Genomic DNA, 15,508 nt, shown 5'->3' with positions numbered 1-15,508 from the left:
GCTACGCATCCTCCTATTAACGAGCGTCAAGTGGCAGCTGCTGACACAATTTCCCAATTCAGCATGTTCAACATTTTATTTTGAAGTGTCGAACAAAGGCAAGGCATCCTTTGTCTTGTCTTCCACGCACAGACTGTAAGTCAACCGTCCTTGTGCAGAGAAGGAAGTAAGCAATTCCGCTTTCAAAACAAGATAAGTCCAATTCACCGGTACATAAATTTACCTTCACCGTGTGACGTCAAAATTTCTAGGGGGGGGGGGGAGCGGGTGTAGCAAGGCTTCGATGTAAGGGAAGAGCTAAAAACCTGAATCAGTCGTGCGAAAGACCAGCACGATGGTTATAAAATCTTCGACGTGAGGACTTTACACTATCAAAACATACAAGGATATACTCAGCATATCAGGTGGGTTTTTTTCGTGATTGATTAGCCTTTGATTGTAAATTTGATGCAGACTTGATGCTTACCTGTGAGCATACCTGTGCAAGTTTTCGTTGGCATTGCCGTTCAGTATTAATCCGTCAATTATGTCGGAATAACTAAGAATATGTACGTTGATGGACTATCAACGAACATTTTTGTCGTTTTCACATGCTTATTCACGCAATGAGAAAAATAATGTCGTTTCAGTGATTTCACTGAGGAAGTTCACCCGAAAAATATACATATAGGTAAGGCTTGAATTCAAGACTAATCACGCACAAACCTATATGAACACATTCTGTAGTCCATAAAGCTAACTAAATATTATGTTGGATGGAGAGGTATTAAAATTATGTATTTCGTAGTTAATTCAACGGGTATTTGCAAACGCATCCGGTTATGTGCTTATTTTGTAAGTGTGAACCGGAAAATGCGTATTTGCCGCACGTGTGACACGATGGTTATAAAATCTTCGACGTGAGGACTTTACACTATCAAAACATACAAGGATATACTCAGCATATCAGGTGCTTTTTTTTCTCGTGTGCATTGATTAACCTTTGATTGTAAATTTGAGGCAGACTTGATGCTGACCTGTTGTCATACCTGTAAAAGTTTTCGTTGGCATTGCCGTTCAGTATTAATCCGTCAATTATGTCGGAATAACTAAGAATATGTACGTTGATGGACTATCAACGAACATTTTTGTCGTTTTCACATGCTTATTCACGCAATGAGAAAAATAATGTCGTTTCAGTGATTTCACTGAGAATTTCACCCGAAAAAATACTTAAGGTAAGGCTTGAATTCAAGACTAATCACGTACAAACCTATATGAACACACCCTGTAATCCATAAAGCTAACTAAATATTATGTTGGATGGAGAGGTATTAAAATTATGTATTTCGTCGTTAATGCAACGGCTATTTGCAAACACATCCGGTTATGTGCTTATTTTGTAAGCGTGAACCGGAAAATGCGTATTTGCCGCACGTGTGTTGATCTCCGTTTGCACTCAGGGGGCACCGGCCAGTGCGGAAGGTTCGGCGGAGAGCAAGGGAAGGAAGAACGGCGTGGGGACCCTCTTCCCGGGGTGGGCGCACACGCTTTCACCTCCAGCCTTTCATCAGCTGCATAGGAGCGGGGCCAGAGTGGAAACTCGCTCGGGGGAAGCCAAAAGGACTTGGCGTCTTCACGGCGGGTTCCCCGGAGGAGGCACCGGAGCGCCGAGTCTGGATGAACGGGGAGCACCGCGCACGGTGGGAGGGGGACGCGCTCTGCAGCATCCGAGCGGGAGCACCAGCAACATGCCCCCGCGGTGAAGCGAGCGTGGAGGGAGGAGCGAACGTGGATTGATTTCATGGGAGATTGCGCTCCTCGCTGGCCCGGCGTCGTCGTGCAGCACTCGTGGCCGGGATGGGGAAGGAGCAGGAGCTGCTCGAGGCCGCCCGCACCGGGAACGTGGCCGTGGTGGAGAAGCTGCTGAGCGGCAAGAGGGGCTTGCTGGGCTCGGGCCCGGGTTCCATTCCATTGCCACCTATATGAACACACCCTGTAATCCATAAAGCTAACTAAATATTATGTTGGATGGAGAGGTATTAAAATTATGTATTTCGTCGTTAATGCAACGGCTATTTGCAAACACATCCGGTTATGTGCTTATTTTGTAAGCGTGAACCGGAAAATGCGTATTTGCCGCACGTGTGTTGATCTCCGTTTGCACTCAGGGGGCACCCGCCAGTGCGGAAGGTTCGGCGGAGAGCAAGGGAAGGAAGAACGGCGTGGGGACCCTCTTCCCGGGGTGGGCGCACACGCTTTCACCTCCAGCCTTTCATCAGCTGCATAGGAGCGGGGCCAGAGTGGAAACTCGCTCGGGGGAAGCCAAAAGGACTTGGCGTCTTCACGGCGGGTTCCCCGGAGGAGGCACCGGAGCGCCGAGTCTGGATGAACGGGGAGCACCGCGCACGGTGGGAGGGGGACGCGCTCTGCAGCATCCGAGCGGGAGCACCAGCAACATGAGCAACATGCCCCCGCGGTGAAGCGAGCGTGGAGGGAAGAGCGAACGTGGATTGATTTCATGGGAGATTGCGCTCCTCGCTGGCCCGGCCGGCGTCTGCGTGCAGCCCTCGTGGCCGGGATGGGGAAGGAGCGGGAGCTGCTCGAGGCCGCCCGCACCGGGAACGTGGCCGTGGTGGAGAAGCTGCTGAGCGGCAAGAGGGGCTTGCTGGGCTCGGGCCCGGGTTCCATTCCATTGCCCAACCTGCTGAGGTATGTTCTCAACTCTCCGTGGACGATTCTCGCCTTTGAATCAAAGAGTGCTTCTTTTTTGAGATTTTACCTTCATATGTTGACATCATATCCTTGCAACAGTCTTTCAAGTCCAAAAAACGTCCCCTACTTTGATGTCCAATGGAAAACAATGAGCCCTAACTCAACTAAACCTCAAAGAAACCGCTCAGGTGATTGGTTGCCGGTCCCACCCCTGCAGCACAGGTGAATAGCGAGATCAAAGCGTGGGAAGGGGCCTCGGGCTGAGGTGTATCCCCTCAACGAGGGGCCACGGTCCACCTGCAGGAGCCTTTTGACATTTCCCCATGAGATACATTACTACCTACTACTTAATCTGCACGGAATTGGAGGCGGTTAACAACGTAAGAAGTGCTTCATGATTCAATTAGTTAAAATTCTATTTATCGTGCAGCTCCTTCTGGTGTGCTTGCTTTGCCAGGGAGAGGGCAGTATAATACACTCTTAACAGACAGCAACAAAGTAGTTTCACGACTCATGAAGGATAAAGAATATATGCCCGTGAGATTTGTCTATGTGTGTTGCTCCACTGTTTGTGTTCAATTATCTGACCTTGGAATGGACTCGCAAATTTCCAAAATATCAAAGCAGGACTGTAATTGGAATTCAATCAAAATGGCTGGAGTTGAAGAGGTCATGCCTGAAGGTTGTGTCGTTCCTGTACATGTGCACGTGGGAGGGCCGCTTGGCTTTCTCTGCTGAATAGCATTCCTAAGTCATGAGGTTCGAAAGCACGACGAGCCCACAACCAGAAGACGAGTTGATCGCATGCGGCGGGAAATCCATACAGTGATGATGTCACGATTCGTTTCCTCTCAGGGATGACCTCAACCTGTTGCGAAAAAAAAACTACTTCAGAGGTGTACGTTTTTTGTACCTGTCCAAATGCTAACTTTCAGTTTCCAAGTGGAGGATTTTCAAAGCATGCTATTTAAGAAAACGCCGTCATTGTTGTTTGTGTGCAAATGCTTACATTTAGAAATAATTCTCCAACTGGACTTTTGTTATTGTTCCTGTGTCATTGCTAACCCTTAAAGTGTCCAACTGGCTCTTTCTGAAAATACTTGTTGTGGTTCCTGTGCAGATGTGAACTTTTAAGAAAGGGGCATTTTTTTTAAAACACTTAAAACGGATCCTGAGAAAATGCCAACTGCAAAAAATTGATTTTGAGGAATGCTGGCATTCCTGTTCCAATGTTAACTTTTAAATCAATGAATATTTGATGCTATTTTTGCATCCTCTCGTAGTGGAGAGGATGAGAGGACCCCCCCCCCCCCATCCTCATTCATGCACCGGTACGGCTGCGAATGAGTCATGACGGCGTGCAGATGTTAGCTTGTCACATTCAGGGGAAGCCCGCGTTGTCGTCCTATTTTTTTATTTATTTATTTTTTGCGTTGCTCACTCCCTTGTATCTCATTTTCCGCCGCCACCTCCTCCTCCTCCTCCTCCTCCACTTTTGCAAACAAACAAGCTTTAAGTGAGTCCCCAGAGAAGACAAGCTCTCACACTCCGTTCGCCCATGTTTGTATTTTTGACTCACCGGGCGGCGGGGGAAGGGCAAACGCAGCTAAACGGACGCTAATAACAGGAAGAAGTACTTTACGTCCTGTGTCAGGCCCATCTAATCTACAGGCCTGTGACCCTGCGTAACATCACACATTCCGCGCGGCCCTCATGATGGATGACGCCCGAGCTGCTATCATGGCGAGAGGGCCTGACCAGACGCGACTGTTGTCGTTTTAAAACTGAACTTGATGACACGATTTTAAATCATTCTGCCGCCCGGTTTGGCAGCAAACTAGTCACATCTGCATTAATGTGCATTTGAAAGTCCCATCTAGATCATGCCCGTCGTGGCGTTTTGTCCCATTATGACAATAACACGCCTTTTTGAACTTGGCTTCCACACACGTGACGCACATTCCCCCGCAGCCTTTCGCTGAGGGCGATTAACGTGCAGTTATCCTCTAACTAGCTTCGGCATGCCATGAAATATGTGCGGGATTCATCTTTTCTTAAAATGAGGCATCAAATATTCATCTGCTGCTGAACTGCTCAATGAAAAATGGACCGTTAATCATCCACCCGACTGCACGTCGGTCCCGCCGAATCCTGGCACTCGAGAATTTGCGACGTTTATTGTAATGATCGGATAAAATGACACGTCGGGAGAGAAAATTGCTTTTCTGAACACTGCTGTCCGTCTCTGCAACAGATGCTCATGTGTCAGCAGCTTATTCATTGACGCGGTGTAGTCTTCCTTGCCTCCTGACTCGACGGGGAGACACTGGAGCTCCTGAGTAAGCATTGTCGAGTGCCCCTGCGGGCTTCGGCCTCCACACTTTGCAAGCCATCGCGCGTCGCATCTCCTTCCAGCGTCCTCCCTTTTCTTCTTCGTCTCCCTTTCGCCTTCACTCAGGTCTTGTTTGGGAGTCCTCCACGCTCGTTATCTGGCCGGGAGGAAAACCAATTACCTTCCCGACGGCAGCCATCGTACAGATTCATTCATCTTCGAATGACTCCAGGCTGTTTGTTTTCCCATCCGGCGAAACGTTATCGACACCTTTGTCGCTAACTCTCTGCCGCCTCGTCGATGCTTTTCTAACACGGCGGGGTGACATTTTGGCAATATGCGGCGTCCCGTTTGGCCTTTTGCATTCGGGCGATCGCTCTCCGCAAAGTTCGTGTGCCTCGTTAAGGCCTCGCCGGATTGATTGGGACTATCACTTAGCACATTTCAAAAACAAAAACTCTGAAATGATTCATTAATGCCCAGGTCGGTGTCTGCCTAAGCGGGTAGCTGTTGCTCAAATTTATCCACAACCAGACTTCCGTCCTTCTTGCTAACGTTTTAAACAAAGCAGCCCAGGCCTAACTAGAGGTCAGCTGTCTAGACGGGTTGCTCTATGAAACAAAATCAAAGTTTTTCCCTGTTTTCATCTGGAATTGACTTCATTTTTGTTGAATCAAGCTCAGTCCCGACTAGTTTTCCATTTTGAAAGTAAACAAGTGAGAGTGTCGTGCCGTGTCATATCAAAGGAGAAGTCGGGTAGGGACCCAAAAGGGGTGGCGGAGTCATCTTTTATCGCGTGTTGTGGCTGTGAAGGCCCCACGTCATGGTTAAGCGTGATTTACAACACGCACCTTGACTCATCTTTCTCGCTACTTCCTGTTTCATTCGAATCCCCTTCCCGCCCCTCTGCCCTTTTCCATCCCCGCTGAGTCACCGTGCGAGCATTTGTGGGCCGTCTGGCCCTGAGGTAGGTAAGAGAGTGGGGAAGGGGGGGTGATGAGAAGGGATGTGGACCTCCGTTTGGGAGAAAAAAAGCAGACTTGACCTCAAGGAGGTCAATGTTTCAATCCAGGAGAATTTGAACAGAGCAGATGACAGAATGCACTCGGATTTATTTGGCATATTTATTTTATTTGAGGTCGTTTTTAATGAGATTTATATTTTTACATATTTGGGTTTCTTTTTATTTTTTATACTCAGTTTATTAGGGGACAGTTATTTTTTTGTTTAGATCTAATTATTTTTGACATTATGTTATGCGTTTGTGGCTTATTTGGTATTTTACTTTCTTTCCAACCCATAGCCGTGTAATGAGCCAAATGCTGCTTCACCATCCACCACACTGAAGTGCATTTTGTATGCAAATCGTGGTTGTCAAACACGTTGGATTTCACTTTTGCATTGTCGCTCACAGTGTGAGCAGGCTAATGCTATGTAATTGGGGCAGGTTGTCTTGCGGGGACTTTTTTTCTTTCTTTTTTGGAGGGTTGGGGGGGGCAAGCGCACCTCCAAGGGAGGTTTTTTTTTGTGTGTGTGTGTGTGGGGAGCTGCTAGCGGAAAAGCTTTTGGAGAACGTTTGATATAATTCACCGCGGGGCTTTGCAGACGGCGTTGGCGCCGTGAGCGAGAGCGTGTGCCTCTGTGTGCCGAAAATCGCTCTTTGTCTCGTGTTTGTGGAAACAACATTGTCGACGGCGTGAAAAGATTGTGTCTCGTTGTCTCGAACATCCTACAGGTGACGACGCTCAGGCGGGAGCAAAAAGCTTCTGTAACGATGCCGCCGCCAAACACACACGGCCCAAAGAATAATCAGGTCTTTTTTTTTTTTAATGTAGAGGGACTTTGAAAGCATCTGAACCCCCCCCCCCCAAATTGTCTGTGACTGTTTGGGGGACGTTTTTGAGCACAGCGCCTTCCTAACTGTTGCTCGGCTCAGGCTGCCCGATGTCAAATCTTGGTCTGTTCACAAAGCTGCAGGACGTGTCCTCTTTCGGGTCTTTTCTTGTACCTCTCGGCAGCCAGTCAGCACTTTTCTGTGTCCAGAGTGTGTGTGTGTGCATGCGCACGTGTGAGAGTGAGTTTCTCCTTCAATTAATTTGTTCGGGAGTGTGTGAAAAAGTATATTTCTGAGAGGATGGGCGTACATTAATGAGTGAACGGAAGAGATATGTGAGAGTAAATGAGAGCATGAGAGAGGGAGATAATGACTGTGTGTGAGAGTTTCTGTAGGTTAGTGTGACCGTTTGTGTGTGTGAAAATGAATGTGTGAGAGTGCAATTGTATGAAAGTATGCTTGAGTGTGTTTGAGGGTTTTTTTTATTTTATTTTTTTGCATTTGTCTGCCTGGAAGCATTTGGCGTGGAAGAAGCTTTGCATGCAGCGATGAAGCAAAACTGTGCATGACTTCGGTTCTTCAATATTTTAAAACAGCGGTGGTGGTGGTGGTGGTGGTGGGTGGGGCTTCTTTTGCGAGCCGCTCATCTTTCTCAGATTAGCAGGCGGGGCAAATCCGAATCGTCCCGTCCATCGTTTCTTCTCGGTTTGCCGCTCCGCCGCTCTCCCCTCCCCATTTGCGTGCCAAAATACGAGGCCCCCGCGGGGCGCATCGATAACGACCCAGCCGAGGGGATCCGCCGGTGGCGGCGTGCGTTTGCTTGCCGCTCAGACGAAGGAAGGTTGTAGCCGGTGGCGATAAATGACCGCGACCGAGCTCTCATGCCACGTTGACACAAAAACAGCAACGTTAAAACTGCAGACAAGACATTTGCCTGGGTAAACGGCTACATTCCGGCCGCAAAGTGCATGCCAGGCCAGTAGGTGGCGATGTAGTCACAGTGTATTCAATGTATGCACTGTTGGCACAAATGCTACTTTCATTTTTCCAGGCAAGCGTCATGCGGTCATCTTTCAAAAATATAATTTTATTTCCGCTGTCAAATTCAGAGATCTAATGTTGGTTTTTAAAATATTTTTTCCATTTTCTGTTACCCTTTTGTTTAGGGGAAAAAAAAAACCCCAAAACGAACCAGCTTTTCCATTGTTTGCATTTTTCTGTTGACTTGCAAACAAGCCCCCAAAACGGCAACATTTCGCAAAACGCAACGTGGCAGCTCGCCTCGGCCACCTGCGCCTCCAACCCGCTGACAAGATGGCAACATATGCCCGCGCATATTCCGAGTGCGGCCTGGCGTTTGCGGCGTTCTGTCGGCGCCCTCCTTCCCGCTGACTCGACATCGACTCTTGCTGGCGCGGGAATGAGTCACATGATCCGTGTGAAGTGGGTCGTATAGCAGGAGGTGCGGGGGGGGGGCTCGTGTCCATATGTTCCTGCATCTTTCATGAGCCTTGCCGTTCATGCCTGAGCTCCGTGCTGAAGTCTTCCAGGCTCGGCATTGACCCCCCCACTCGTTCCTCCTACCATCACCACACGCCCTCCCTTCCTTGGGACGGAGCGCCCACAGGGGCCATGTCGCAGAGAAGCTGGTTGGTGGGAACCAGGAAGTGACAAGGCCGAAAGGGGCAAATACCCTCGAGACGCCCGTCTGTTTGTTAAGCGGCGTACTGGACAGTTTTTCCACTCTCGCAATCAGCAAAAACAACGGAGAGAATTCTGAAACAATCGTCTTTTTCCGTCAACGGCATGGAAACCATATTCAACGGGACCTTAGCCAGTCGTGATTCTAAAAAAAAAAAAAAATGCTTGGAAGATCATTTCATACGTGGTGTTTTATGTTCAGTTTATCACAAAGCTTGTTGATCCACAGCGTCTCTCGAAAATCTGTTTTGGAGTTAGGGGCAGGGATTGTGCACATCGAGATATTTACCTCCGGCCGGGGGCCTCCTAACGTCTTGATTCACGACACTCCTTTTTTTTTTTTCGTTTGTTTCGACTCGCCGTCGCGGCGATGCCAGATGCTTGCCGGGAGCCGTCTCGTGTCATCGCGGGCCCTAAATCACGCCGGGCGTTGTTGATGCTCCCCGCCTCCCCCACGGCACAGGCACTTGATTTTTATAGCGCCGCCCTGTTGTGTATTTATAGTGGAGCGCAAGTTGGCGTTCGCCGGCAACACCACAGGTAGCCTCTTTGGACACGGCCCCTTTCGTGCTTTTCGGTGTTTTGGGTGCTGGAAAAAAAAAGCAATCTCGGTCGCACGGGGGGAGTGGGAAAAAAAAGAAGATTCAGCAAAAGGTCGCTTGTTTTAGGTGGGGGGAGCATTTGTCGCTGATTCATCCCAGGACGGCGGGTTGCCATGGCGACGCGCACCATCTGCGCGTGCTACGTTAGCGTGAGATTTACCGAAGGCGCGGAGGCTCCTTCCACGCCTTATATAGGCATTGTTCTTTGGTCGCCGCTGGGCTGCTGCCAAGCACGCGCACTCGCGCACAAAATAACAACACTGGAGGCAAGAGGAGTCAGATGCTTGCTGTACTTTCTTATTTTAGCTTTATTTGTTGTTAACTGCACTTAAAAAAAAATCATATATAATCGTTTTTGTCTCATCTTTTGCTGCTAGGCCCCGTCCCAATACTTTTAGCCTTTTTAGGAGCTGAACCGTCAGCAGACTGAGCTGTTAGCTCGTTCGGGTATCCAATCAGTGCTCTTCTTGAAAATGCATTTAATGCTGTTGCAAATCTCCATACCGGCTGCAAAGTCGAATATTCATGCCCTCAAGAAAGCGTCATGGGAATTGAAAGTCTTTGTGGGGTTCAACATGAAAGGACAGCGACTGATTTAGTGGCGCAGCAGCGGCTGTGTGAGCGTTTGTCACCTGGCAGGTCAAAAAGATGCGAGCTGGTGCGCGTCTCTCCTGGCAACAGGAAATGAAGCAAGGCCACTTCCTGTCTGTTGTTATCGGCGGTTGTCACCCCTGCTCGCTCGCCCCCAATTTGCCGCTGCCGCCGTCTCCTGCTCTTCGTTTTTCAGAGCAGAAGACTTTGGTTTGCGTGAGGCGCTTGGCAGCAACGACAAAGCGTTCGCCTGTTCCTCTTCCTTCGGCCACGAATCACGTTGACACTTTCCTCACACAGACTGGCTAACGGTTTGCCAGTTAGTGGCCATCTGCTAATGCGAGTTGACCACTTTCAGTCACTGACACCCACGTCACTCACCAAACCAGGCCTCACTTTTCCAAGGTCTCCCTTGAAATCCAATGACTGAGCATCTCCTTATTCTGCCTGTCGCTATACGTCGCTGGCACAGAGAGATGAACAAATGGACGTTATTCGTCCACGAATCGATTCGATGGAAGTTTCTCATTGGATTGCGTCGGATGTTGCGGCGAGTGGCACTAGTCCAAATGCTTTTCGTCTGATTGATTAATTAGTAAAGTGAAGGCATGGCTTGTCGAGGTGCGTTATGGGAGGGAAGACATGTTGGCGCGTTGCCTCCGGGTTACTTCCTTAGCCTGCCTGATTAATCAAACCAACAAGAAACTATTAGCTTCTTGTTTTCTCATACGATGCGTTTGTGTCTCCTCCCCAGCATGTGGAAGGGCCTCAACGTCAACTGCACGGACAGCTCGGGATACACGCCGCTGCATCACGCCGCGCTCAACGGACACAGGTAACGAATGCACACACCAGCTTTTGTGTGTGTGTGTCTTGACGTGCGGGGAAACGTAAGCAGGGAACAATTAGTCCCGCCTCTTGCTGCGGCCGCGTGATTCATAAGAAGCAGGAATAAAAGGGCACGCGGCAGCCTTCCCATTCCATTCACGTTGCCCCGTACAAGTAAATAGTTCTCTCTCAAAACAGAAGTTCTTGGCAATTTAGCATCGGCCATCTGTGTAGTAAGTGGTTCAAAAGGACAAAATCTCTCTGCCAAAATCCTTTCAGAAGGACCACCTTTTTTTTTTTTTTTTTCGGTCCACTGATTTATTGTCGCTAGGTAAAACTAGCTTTTTCAAAAGAATTCTCGGTGGTGCTTCTGAGTTCCAATTTGGCTGCCTCCAAGCCATATGATGCTAATTGAAAGTGGCTAATGTGTCGTCCCTCCAAACAAGGTCTTGACAACACGGCGGCGCGGATTAGCCGGCGAGCCACCGCCTTCCCGCAGACGGAGGATTAGCGGCGTGTTTTGGGGGCAATTATGTGGATTTCCTGCTGCAGATCAGCGGGCCAGAAGGGGCGGGGGGGCCTTACAAAAGGAATCTGGAAATATTATTCATTTAGTCATTTATTTTTTTTTTTTTCCAAGTCCCAGCGGCGCCGAGCATCGTTCCGAATGATTGAAATTAGCAGCTTGTTAGTCGCCGCCTCCTCTCTGCTCGGCTTCCCCGGCTGACATTTGGAATGCAAATCAGCCACCTCGGCTGGGGACTTCCTGTTTCGGGAACGCCGACTGTTTGTGGTTAAATAGCCCCGCCGCTTGTTGATGTGATGACACGCTCTTATCGGGTCTCGGGAGTGCGAGCGGCACTGATGGATAAACGGGGACAAAAGTGAGCGTCGTTAACTTTTGTGTTCTTCTTCATCGCCGTCTTCAGGGAGGTGGTGCTGAAGCTGCTCCAGTTCGAGGCGTCGGCCAATGTGGCCGACAGCAAGGGCTGCGTGCCGCTGCACTTGGCCGCCTGGCGGGGCGACGTGGACATCGTGCGCATCCTCATCCGACACGGGCCCTCGCGCTGCCAAGTCAACCAGCAGGTGAGCACAAGAAAAATCAGCCCTTGCCTCCAAATAGATGCCTCAGAAAAAAAAAAAAAACAGGACTTCCTTCGACAGCACAGGTGTACCTAAAGTTATGTCTAGCGAGTTTATTCTGTCGTCCGAGAGGCGCTTCCACTTCTTGCTCGGTCAGCTGTGAATCCACATAAAAGATCGATGTGTCGTTTGGGGTGTTCATGACGCGCCGTATATTTTCCCCGTCGTCGTCTTGTCCTCAGTCGACACGCACACGTCACAAAGTTTGTCCGCAAGGGAAGTAACCTAGGAGTAACCTGCGAGTGCGTGAGAAGGCCGTAATAAGCGCGAAAGGTCACCAGCGCGGGAGAGAGAGGTACCTGATGGATGAGGGAAGCCTGCAGTGTGGGATAATCGGAGGTGAGTGGATGTCAGGAGGCGGCGGTAAACCCCAGCCAGCTCGCCATTTAGCGCCTAATTGCTCCCGCGAGTTTAAATCCGCGGCTGTTTTTGTTTCTGGTGTGTGTGCGCGCCCCCCGTGTCGGTGTGAAGTGATGGATCGTGAGAAAGAAACTGTACTGCTTCTGCAAGTTGTGAATTTGTCTTGGGGTCAGCGTTTTCAGGGCCCACCCACCCCAGCATTGAGCAGCTTTAGCATTAGCCACAGTTTTCCTCACTCCTGTCAGATGACTGGCAGTCGAAGGAGGAATTACCAAAGACATTTTTCAGTCTCGGGTTTGATATTAGATTGTTACACATTTCAAATTGGGTATGATAAATATTTAAACGATGAAAATGTATTTTTGCTGTGTAAGGCACCTTGAGGGTTCATCGCATTCCGTTATGTCCCTGCGAGTGTGGCCTGAAGCTAACCTGAAAGTTCTCTTTCCCACCAAACAGAGGTTCTTTTAAATACATGCAAGACCATTTTAGTTTGACAGTGAACCTCAACTGGCCGCGAAAGCACTCAAAGCAAAACTTCCCCGCAGCTCGAATCGCCCCCGTGATGATGATGTCATGATTCAAGAAGCAATATGTAATAGGCAAAGCTGAAACGGAGCCCGTCTCGTCGTGTGTCATTAGCGGAAAGCCGCCTCTCCCCAACACAATCAGTGGCGGCGCCCGCTCACTATCGGAAAACTGTCCGCAAGAGCGTAATGGAAATAAATGGCCCGCGCCGCCAAGATGGAGCGCCGGGTCTTCCCTTTGTCTCCGCCGCCCTCGCCTCTCAGCTCGCGCCGTTCCGCCCGCTGTCGCCCGGTCATCCCCGGCCAGCCCCTCAGAACAAATACGTGTTCTCGTTTAAAATGAATAAAATAGGCGAATGGGGCTCACGGGAGGCGGGGCTGTGTCACAGTCAGGAGCCAATCGGGAGGTTGCAAAATGTCTCCTGGGATGCGTCATCTGGATGAGCAAATTTTAATTTGCCTTAAATTAAACAACTAATCCCAACAGCAAGCTGCACGTTTACACTTCCTTCTTTTCAATAACAGGAACACTTTGACTTCCTGCCGCCTGCGGCTTTATTAATTTTTAAATAACACTTTGCACTTATTACTGCCTACTACCGCTCCCAATCGGGTGTTACCGCTGGTAAGTCGTAACACCCGCAGGGACATGTCGGTAAAAAAACATTTTGCAGCATTTGAGCTTGTTCAAAGCTAAAATGGCCCCAAGATAAGGTTAGAGCTCCCCCTGTTGCTCTGGCATGCATTGAACATCCTAAAATGGTTTCTCGGTGTTTTTACTTTCCACAAAGTGCTTGCAAAAATCTGTCTTTACAGCTGGGGCACAGTCTAATATCCAAATCAAAGCCCCCTCGGTGGTTGCAAGTGGCCAATCCAGTGTGCTTATCTCCTCCGCTGCGCCTGATAATGGACTGACTAATGCAGTCACAGTGTCGTTATTGCCTCTAAATACAGCGCATCCGTTGTCCATTTTTTTTTTCCCCACCCCACCGCCACTCTGGCACATAATGCACCCCTAATTGTCCTGGTTTGTCGCACCGACCGCACACCGTGATGGATGACGCTGCGTTCGCCGACGCTTCATTACGCATTGATGAAAGGCGCTATGTCACGGCGGCGTTATTAAAACCATATTACGCTATGTAAACGATGATGAATCGACCGTTTGAACAAATGGGAGGGGCTTGGGGGTTCGTGGTGCGTTTAAGGGAGGAAAAATGTGGGAAATTTAGATCTCATTTAGATGCACTTAACATCTGTAAAATTGGGTGAGTTAGTTTATTGCTAAAAAAAAAAATGCAAACAACTATTGATAGGCTAACAAGAGACATTAAGGTGGCAATGTAATAACATACATATGGGCACGTATTCTTTATCCTCTTCAATAAACAACTAATATAAACATTTTTGCTGGAGAAAAAAAAATTACACACTCAGTCCTTGCGATTCATTTTGGTTTCTTGTTGAGCAGTTTTGTGCCACCCTTGAATGGTATCCATTTTTCTATGCGAGAGCCCTTTGCACTGGGGAAAAATAAAACGTGCTTAATTTGTCATTGGGTTCGGATAGTGGTTATGAAGTGCATTGTGTCCTATGTGGCTCCCCAGTAGCTAATAATTTCCCCCCCGACCCCCACAAGGTAAAGTGCGATTTCATCCACGGGAATATAAGAATAAAAATATTGGCAAGAGATCTCAGTGCAGTTGCGCACTTCATCCCGCCATGTTGGTGTCAGTCAAAACTCCCCTGGGGGCCTTGACATGAATATGTACATCATATGTCTGCGCTATGGCTGGCGGCCAATCAATTTTTAACACCGTTCTGGAGCCTTAATCCCCGCGGGGCCACATTTTCTTCACTCGGTTCTCTCGCCCCCCTAACTCCCCCGAGGGGGACAAGCGGTGCCGGCGATCTGATCCCCGGAGGGAATGCCAAACAAACCCTGCCGAGTTCAAAATGGTGTGAGAAGCGCAAACAGACCAGACCTTGCCTTCTGGATCGATTAATCACTTGGCTCTTGTCCGTGTAAAGTCCACCATTGTTGCTTTGCTTTGTTCCACATATTTGACTTGAATGTTAAGTGTTCCCTCCCCGCTCTTTTCCTCCCCCGCTTCCCTTTTGTCCAAATCCCTTCCTCATCCCCGCATCCGATCCAGAACCACGAGCGGGAGACGGCGCTGCACTGCGCGGCGCAGTACGGCCACTTGGAGGTGGTGTCGGTGCTGCTCCAGGAGCTGACGGACCCCACCATGAGAAACAGCCGGCAGGAGACCCCCTTGGACCTGGCGGCGCTCTACGGACGTCTGCAGGTATGAAAGTGTTTGCTTTTCAGGGTACAGCCCCCCGCCCACTTCGTTGGGTTCACCACTCGCGGAGGTTTTGTATGCCGTTGTGCGCAATCAAAGCGGAACAACGGAGCGGCATTACTTTTTCTTTTCTTGCCGCTCGCGCGCGGAATTCGTCACTTTGACCCTCCTAGCTTAGCGCCGCCATAGGCATGCAGCTCAAAGGGGGCGTGGCGTACGTCTCCCTACGCCTGTGACTCATTTTGCTGCGACGGCTCCTGAAAGGGCTCCGTCCTTGGCTTAACCCTGCACAACATCACAGAAATAGGCACCAAAAGGAGGCCGCAACTGCGCGCACGCCGTAATACTAGCACACTCCTGTCATTCGACCACACCCGCTTCCTTCTTCTCCGAGATGGTTTTCGCTGCAACCACGCAGCGGCCATGAATCTTTAATGAGCGAGGCGGCATCGCATGACTATGAATGAAAATGTTGCCGTGGCGGCAAGAGGTCAAAAGTTGAGCCCGGCGCCGTCACCGCGTCTCGTGTGCCCCCAGGTGGTGTGCATGCTGGTGAGCGCCCACCCCAACCTGATGGGCGTGCGCGGCCG

The 15,508-nt window shown here is 49.5% G+C and overlaps 1 protein-coding gene across 1 annotated transcript in view; it reads left to right on the top strand.

The window, feature by feature from the left end:
- Positions 1-2,560: 2,560 nt before the first annotated feature.
- LOC109523655 (ankyrin repeat and sterile alpha motif domain-containing protein 1B-like) overlaps positions 2,561-15,508 on the top strand; it is a 35,148-nt gene continuing 22,200 nt past the window's right edge. Inside the window, exons 1-5 of the mRNA XM_019882952.1 lie at positions 2,561-2,691; positions 10,509-10,589; positions 11,512-11,668; positions 14,769-14,921; positions 15,456-15,504. Of these exons, the coding sequence (XP_019738511.1) occupies positions 2,561-2,691; positions 10,509-10,589; positions 11,512-11,668; positions 14,769-14,921; positions 15,456-15,504 (571 nt within the window). The remainder of the gene's footprint in view (positions 2,692-10,508; positions 10,590-11,511; positions 11,669-14,768; positions 14,922-15,455; positions 15,505-15,508) is intronic.

This window comes from Hippocampus comes, unplaced genomic scaffold (assembly GCF_001891065.2).
Source record: "Hippocampus comes isolate QL1 unplaced genomic scaffold, H_comes_QL1_v1.1 scaffold53, whole genome shotgun sequence".
Lineage (NCBI taxonomy): Eukaryota > Metazoa > Chordata > Actinopteri > Syngnathiformes > Syngnathidae > Hippocampus > Hippocampus comes.
This window is presented reverse-complemented; position numbering and strand designations above follow the sequence as displayed.